Raw genomic sequence first — 8,520 nt, forward strand, 5'->3', positions numbered from 1 at the left:
GACTTTGAAGTTAAGTAGAAAATTGCAGGAGTCACCAGTAATTCAGAAAAGAAAAATATGTTGTCCTGGTGAGAAGATTCACAGGCTCTAAGTTAAACAGGAAATTTTCCTAGTGCCTCAATCTTCCACCTAACTTTCCCAATAAAGACCTGATTTTCCTTACTTTATTCTGAAAACTCACACTGTCACAAATGAAATCTATAGGTTCTATAGATTAAGGGTAACAGAACTGTTATATGGCCAGGCTGTATTTTCTTGAAAGCATAAAAGGAATACTTTAATTCTGAATTCAAAATTGAATCTTGTAAATACTAAATAATAGTATATGATGCTATGGAAATATATGACCAGGAAGAATTAAAGAAGTTGTTATTAGAATGTGTGGGATTTGTTACACATAAATAAGCAATAATCTAAGAAGGACTAACCCAGGATTTTTGACAAAATGAAAAAGAAATAAACAAAGGATTGAATAGTACAATGAAGACTGTATTACATTCAGACAATAAGGAATTGTCTTTTTATTTGCAGGGCCAAAAAAAATCTTTGTGGTGACAGAAAGTTCAGGGTAATATATACGGAAGCATGAAATGAAAAATTGTGGAACAAACTATCTAAGAATATAAATATAGACTCTCTTTTCATAAATATTCAATACATTATTTGACACATTGGTTTGAGTGAAACTCCACAAGTACAATTTTAAGCATCTTGATTTGGGCTGAGGTCCAGTAAATTATATATTCCCAACAACTATCAGAGCTTTCTCACTAAAAATACATGCTCACGCTCTACTTTGAAAATATTCTAAGATAATTATTTCCATTTTCATAGTAACTAGTACAGTTATGACTAGCGTTGTCTCAGGTTTCTAAGGAAAGAAAATTATTCTGAGATACTGTTAATAAGAGAAAGTGTGGTAATAAAGAGGGGCATTTTCTTAAAATTGTGCTAAAGCTGTCATTTTTATTTTTAATGACTTTTACTGTGCTAGACAAGATTTTATTTTCAGTCACAGAAATAAAACTATCCAATAAAACTCTTTAGTCTGTTGCCCACCAATCTTCCAGCCCCTCCCTGTATCCACCTCACAATGGGTTTAATTCAGTTTGAAAGCATAAAGCCAACGTTTAGCAAACAGAATTCTCCTGACTTACAATTGCTCAGCCCCTCTGGCAAGAAGATTCCGTGAGTGGTCGTAGCTAGGAAGAAGGCCTGTAGAATTTTCACTCTGTAGATGCCAAAGAAAACCACTTAAAATCTTTTCTGATGATAATAGGCAAAGTAAAGAATTCTGGAAGGTTTACTGCCAGAGTCTGTAAAATCATGTTTAAAAGTAAGAGAGTTTTAATTCCAGACTCTCCAACACCCCAATGTACAGGAAGAAAGACACTAGAAGAAACATAGAAATCATTTCACAAAGTCACCTCATTCATGTGATAACTACCTTTCCCAGCAATGCTACTTTTAAAGCTAAATCATGCCAGGTTACCCAGTGAGACTGACTGCTCCGTGCTTATCACACAATGCTATATTAGCAAAATTTTTAAAAGCACATGCCCAAGAATGAATCTAAAGCTTTTTGATTTGAGGTTACCAGACAGAATGTCTGGGGTTATTTCCTCCTTATTCTACAGTAAAAAAGAGAGTAAGCTTCCACAGCTCTCAAGAGGGTAATTCAAAGAAGGCATACAAATATGCATATCAGGGCAATAGAATTAGCTTTTGCTTTAGTGGGGGTGAGAATTTCTCAGTTCCAGTTAGTTTATAAATGCATCATAGACTCGAATTCATCAATTCTTTGCTTGGTGTTCCCCTTCCTGATCTTCCGGTAGGATATCGTGTTGTAACGTGAATAAGCATTCCTGGAGATATCGCTCTTCTTTCCCAAGGTTGGCTGCTCATCAGGTGTCAGCTGGGAACTGGCGCTGCTCAGTGGGGAGTCCTCGCTTGCCTCATCTTCTTCTTTAAATTGAGAACTCTCTTCATGTTTTTTCTTAAATTCTATCACTCGAACTTCATCTTCATCATCATGGCAATCATCATCATCATCATTATTCATTTCTTTATCCCAAACCTCTTGCTCCTCCTCCTCTTTAGAATGCAACATGCCAACTTGACTAGGTTTCCGAAATCCCAACCATTCAATTTCAGTTGTCTGGTAAGCTTCGTTCTTTCTGTCTTCTTCCTCTCTCTCTTCTAGAGGTTGTTCTGCAATCCTTTGTTTCTGTCTGCTTGTTTCCTGCTTGCTACTGCTCCGAGGCATCTTCTCCCACTGATGCCCTGTAGCGAAATCAATTGGTAGTTGAGATGTAGAAAGGTTCAAAAATACCCTTTTATTCTCCAAATTATTTTTCTTGACAATCACTTCCTAATAGGTGTTTTATGGAATCTAATTCTGTGGGTTACTAATATGTTTTGCACAATCAAATGGGCTACACAAATTAGTTTGGAAAATACTGCATTAAATGCAATTAAATAAACTTCTTCAGAATTATCAAAGACTTTAAAATATTAATGATACTCGAAATCTCCAGAAAACTCAGCGACCCAACCTCATTTGACTATGGAATTCTACTGTTACGGAGTACTGTATTTAGTGAGACCGCTATTCCCCGAGACACACATTTTAAAATCCTGTCACAACTGGATATGTGAATATGTAAAATAAAATGTTTGAACCTATTTCACAGACACACACACACTCACACACCCCTCAAGGAAAATTAGAAGAATACCTCAGGGGGGAAAAAAGGGCTTTCTTCCAACGGTAAAAATGATGACTGCCCATGTCTGGTCACATTCAGAGTAGCATACTCAACACTTGATACCAAGTTTCTCAGGGTTGACCTAAAATAACCAAGTATAGCAGGAGGCACAGGAGCCCACAGATGGTCAGGACTCATGTGCTGGCCTAACTAAGCCCACCAAAGTATGCACAATATGGTCTAATATCTGCCATTAATTTCTAAAAAGCCAAGATTTAAAAATTCTGTTGTGGTCATACCTACATAATGCTCAGTTAGCCTGTTGTTTACATTAGACATGTTTCTAATAACAACTAATTGACTCTAGTTATTTGGTACTATGTAGTGACTTTCAAAAGGCTTAATTCACTGCAATGATCACTTTTCAAACAGCTAGATCATACAAGCATACCCTCAACAACATTTATTGAGCATGCTAAGAATTAACCATAAGGGATAAGAGGTTGTTCTCTGAGCTTTCACCCCTACAAGGGCTTCTATGGGAGGTTTCAGTCTGTAGTGTGCATGACTGAAATGTTGTCTGGGTTATGTCCCTTGGCAGACCTGGGTTCACTGTTTTCTTTTGACAGTATAAGAGTCTATATATAAGGTGAGAGGCAATGTTCCTCTCTCCTCTTTGTTCTTCCTCTCCACAGTGTTCTACTCTGGAAGATGTTCACAAGTCCATTTTCTTCCAATATTTTTAGTTCTCTTTTCATTTTTTTTATTTGTCTATTTTGTTTTGCTGTTTCACTCTAGGGATCAGATTGCAAACTTACAGGGAGAGACAGAAGTAAAAGTGGATTATCACTCCTAACTAGTTATGTACAACTGCTAGCAGGTGGTTAGTAGCCAGTCAATGTTCTTTACATTATACATAAATACACATTATAATGTGTAGTTTGTAATCTTAAGCTTTGTTTTGTTTTCTACATGAACAAAAGAAATTTGATCTTTTTGTCTATATTTATGATTCAGACAGGGGATTGTCATACATGAAATGACTCCTTCAATTTAAATTATAGTTTTTCCTCAGTATTTCTTTTTTTTTTTTGAGACAGAGTCTCAGTGTGTTGCCCAGGCTAGAGTGCCATGGCATCAGCCTAGCTCACAGCAACCTCAAACTCCTGGGCTCAAGCGATCCTCCTGCCTCAGCCTCCCGAGTAGCTGGGACTACAGGCATGTGCCACCATGCCCGGCTAATTTTTTTTTTTATGTATTTTTAGTTGTCCAATTAATTTCTTTCTAATTTTAGTAGAGGCGGGGTCTTGCTCTTGCTCAGGCTGGTCTCATACTCCCGAGCTCAAACAATCCGCCCGCCTCGGCCTCCCAGAGAGCTAGGATTACAGGCGTGAGCCACCGTGCCCGGCCAGTATTTTTAGCATCTTTATATTTTTCAATCTAGGATCATTCTCTTTGAAGATCTTATAGTTATTTGCCATTGTGAAAATAAAAGACACCAAAAGCTGTGCCTGTCTATAATAGAGGAAAAACATATGCTCCATCAAACATGAAAGGATTCACTCAGGGAAAAATTAACCAGTGAGACCATCTAGTTTAAAAATACATACTGCTTTCATTCTCCATTTGATCAAAATGAAAGATACTAGAAAACCGTTGTCTACAATGGATCTCCTGATCAGAAATCTGAAGGACTCTCCAAGAAAGATGAGATCCCTGCCTCTAAGAGCTTGTTGCATTGGAAGCAGAAAGATTGGGGCAAAGAGGTTATTAAATTCATATTGTGGGATCTTAAGTCTTATAAATTATCTCTGATAATATAATATCTTGACAATGGAAATTGCTTGCTACATTTTTCCTTAAGTGTCTATACATTGGTCAGCAGACAGTCCTAGAAGTATCCTGGCAAAGGGAGCAAATACAGGAAATCGTCGATCACATCCATGTCCTCCTTGGCATCTACTATTTTATGTGATGTTCTAATATTTCAACCAATAGTATCTTCAACAGTTTGCCTGTTAAGGTCCTAACTAAGCTAAATTGGTTATGTCTAGCAAGCTGACTTCAATTTTGAGATAGGATGTTTATGGCTGCAAGAGAAGAAGAGGAAATGCATGATTAATTAATAGATTTTATCCTGCACTTTATTTGGAAAGTGCTTAAATGTAGAAGAAAAGTCTAATGGATTTTGTGTCTCTTAGTCTATTGAGTTTGTTTGAAATTATTTAATACAGTCACTTCAGTGTTCTTTTTATTTTCCCATTTTCTTAAAGAACACAATTAAAATTAACTTTACCATCCTGAGAGCTTTCTTTGACAAGAAATAGTTAAACATTTTGTACTTATATCAGAGGGCTAGAATTTCCCTATAAAGTAAATTAATTTATGAGATTACTTTAAACTGTATGTTAATTGTAGACTGTTAGAATAAACCTAGTTTTGAAACATTTACATTTCACAAGGTGCCTCATACAGATTTAGAAACACCAAATCAAAAAGAAAGGTTGATTTAGTGGACTAACTTATTAAGAGACAGATATCACATTGGTATGCCAATCAGCTATACCAACCCATGCAGTCTCAGTTTTGAACTGTCTGGAATGCTTTATAAGGTGGAACCCACAGATAAGTCAAGACTCTCTTATCTGCCTATAGCAGCTTTGAAATTTTGAAGTCATTTCCTGGATTGCTTTTTTAATGCCACACTCATGCAACATCCCATGCAAAAACTGTCATCCGTATTCAGTCAAACAATTTCTATGTACAGAACTGTAGTTCCTGTTACCTTCTCTGAATGCCATTTCATCAGCCCTTGTTTCTTGGAGAGAAAGATCTGTGATAGCCTTATGAACAATAAAGAGGTTCTCCTCTGGATTTTCTGGGGAAAAAATACAAGATTAGTATTTCAACATGTGAAATATATATAGTTCAAGGGTTAATATATTATCAATTTAGACTCCAGCTATATTTCTGTAATTTTAAACATAGTCACTAAAAATTACTCTTTGACTCTTCAGATTCATTCTTTACTGACTCCATTTATTTACTGAATGATTACTTAATTTATTGATTGATAATCTCTCCTTTAATAGTTATATAAAGTATAGAACCATAAATTCAGACCTCTTCAGGTATATTTAAAAGGAAATCTTAAAATTCTGAATTATTTTATTCAAATAATAGTGGGGCTGTTCATAATAATAATAAATGACAGTAATTAACATTTAGCCAACACTTAGCAATCACCGTGACAATCGTACAAACGCAGATACTATTATTCTGCCTTCTGACAAAAAAACCCTCAGGCTTAAGGAGACAAAGCAAGTTGTGTCGGGTCACAGATGTATCAAAAATACAAGCCTGGATTTGACCAGAGGCAGAGATTTAGCCCTTATGCTATGCAGCCCTAGTAGAAAATGGGGCCACATACATTGTTTGGGTGTCCAGCTCATTCCTAAAATAACAATTTATCTAAAAAAAAAAAACAATCCTGAGTGAGTTTATAAGTCAAAACAAGCAAATTAAGAAGAAGGAAAATATGTTACCTTTTAGAATCTTCTCATCCCTGGACCAATTGAGCTGCAGTTTCCCTTGTAATTTTCCACTTTCCTTCTGCTTTCCTTCTGCGGGTAAATCTTCAAGACTAGGTGCTACCCTGTAGTGTGATGGGATGTCACTCCCATCAGTCAATTCCTCATTGATTTTAGTGATTGGTTTTTGACCATTTTCAAGTGGTTTACCCCCATTGCACTCAGCCTGAATAAATGTCACTGGAGCATCTGTCATGACGAACAGCTGAGTCCGATCTGGAGGGAGCTTTGGGGAAACTGAGCGGGCAGATCCTTGATAAGATACCTTCTCTTGCCTTCACGTCCTATAGTTCTAACTCCTACTCTAAGAGTACAAACTATTCACTTTGGTACATAATAACCAGATTCTTTTCCTAAGGTGTCCAGACAGAGCTTAGAGCAAAAGCAATAGGATTTGGCAGATTTGACAGTAGCCCATGAGCAAGAGTCCAGCCAATCACCACCTCCTTTGTTGCTTAGCAGTCCCACTTGCAGAATTAAAGGCACCCTTTTGATTTACATAAACAAACAATCTGAGGCAATCAGGCTTTTGTGTTGGCATGTAGAGAGGGACTTTCAGCTTGTCAGTCCCCCTCTGGGAACAGAGATTTTTGTCCCTTTTCATAATGGCCCATTGTAATTTTCCTTGTAACAGGAGCCACAATTGTTCCACAGCTTTAATCCAGAGAGAATGACCACCTTGAGGCATATTAGTTCTGTGTAACCAGCTTAACATTTCCAAACAGATTTTGTTCAAGTAAAACCTCAGTTATTTTGTAGGGGACAATGACGACATTTCTTATTTATTAGAGAATAAAAACAGCTTATCAAAAATCTATGAACAGGACAACTTTATTCTAAATGGTTCTGGCAGCAGATTTCACGGTGTGCTTTCAGGAGGCAAGTGGAGGGACCTAAGAAAAACAAACAAACAAATTCTACTGACTGGCTAATACCAAAAATTTTACAACTGTAATTTATTTAGTCTATAGCTTCTTATCCTCTAGTTCATTTGTGTCTACTGAAGCCCAACTGATCCTTTAAAACCCGAATATAATTTTCTCCATGAAATGTTCTCTTCTCCCAGTAGAATTCCTCTCTGGGTTCCATACTGATATTACATGACACTGGTAAAATGGCAGCCCCAACATGGCCTGCCCTTGGGGAAACGGGCAGTTATGTAAAACATCTGCTACTGACCACCCCTTCCTTTTTAAACACAGATATTAATTCATTTTCTTCTTTGGATCCCACATAGTACAAAACGGTTCCAGAGCCTTTGCCCACACTGCTCCTTCTGTTTGGAATGCTCTTCTCTTCCTCAAGGCCAAGCCCCTGGCCTAACCAGCTCCTCTAAGTTCCCAGTTTTCAAGCTAAAATATTTCTTTAACGACACTTTCCCTGGCCCACAGGATTAGGATGGGACTCTGTTACACATTATATTTGCCTTTCAGAGTACCCTTCACAGTTGGATTTAACAAGTAATTGCACAATTATCTGTGTAATGTCTGTTTCGCCAACTAGAATCTAAGCTTCATCTGGGCAGGGGGCATTTTAACTTGCTTACCTGTGTCCCCAGCATGATCTGCCTTGAACTAGGTAGTACTCAAAAAAAAAAAAAAAATATATATATATATATACACACACACACACATACACACATATGAGAATAAATTTTATCCCCAAGAGAATACATTTCAGATCTTCTCTAAAGGGAAGGAGAACAGGGGTTGGAGAGTAATTATAAATGTATCACCTTTAAAATGGTGTCTAGAGCTGAGCCCCTTAGACTCTGGGACGTCCCCTTATATCAGGGACAACAAATACACGGCACTCTGGTACCCCTTCTCCCATGTCCTTGGAAGACATCTCTAATAGATCCCAAAACTCTCTCCCTCATCATCCTCAGCTCTTCTCTAGCACACTAATTATTTGTTTGTTTGTATTTAATTTCTTTAACAAATATTCATAGAGCACTTATCACACACCAGGTACTGTTCTAATTGCTTCACAAATAATAACACATTTAATCTTCATAACAGCCCTGTGAGGCAGATGCTATTATTATCCCCATTTTACAGACTAGAAAAAATAAGCACAGTGAGATTAAGGAACTTGGTCAAGGTCACACAGCTAGTAAGCCTACTAATCAGAGTTGGCAGTATAGATGAAGCTAAGTGGCATTCCTGGCCTGTGTACAGATGTTTCCCTGAGCCAGAGATCCCACCGAAATCCAGAATTAA

At 37.2% G+C, this 8,520-nt stretch overlaps 1 protein-coding gene across 2 annotated transcripts; it reads right to left on the bottom strand.

The window, feature by feature from the left end:
* Nucleotides 1–492: 492 nt before the first annotated feature.
* Nucleotides 493–6,857, bottom strand: ERMN (ermin, ERM-like protein). 2 transcript variants are annotated; one of them, XM_012640766.1, is made up of 3 exons: nucleotides 6,254–6,857; nucleotides 5,494–5,586; nucleotides 493–2,283 (listed from the first exon to the last, which is right to left on the bottom strand). In XM_012640766.1, the coding sequence occupies exons 1-3, from the start codon at nucleotides 6,492–6,494 to the stop codon at nucleotides 1,766–1,768; spliced, it is 852 nt and encodes a 283-aa protein (XP_012496220.1). In that variant the 5' UTR covers nucleotides 6,495–6,857; the 3' UTR covers nucleotides 493–1,765. The 2 variants fall into 2 exon arrangements, with proteins under 2 accessions (XP_012496220.1, XP_012496221.1); XM_012640767.1 differs by having other exon boundaries at nucleotides 1,557–2,283; nucleotides 5,494–5,526.
* Between the last annotated feature and the right edge of the window lie 1,663 nt (nucleotides 6,858–8,520).

This window comes from Propithecus coquereli, unplaced genomic scaffold (genome assembly GCF_000956105.1).
Source record: "Propithecus coquereli isolate 6110/MARCELLA unplaced genomic scaffold, Pcoq_1.0 Scaffold157, whole genome shotgun sequence".
Lineage (NCBI taxonomy): Eukaryota > Metazoa > Chordata > Mammalia > Primates > Indriidae > Propithecus > Propithecus coquereli.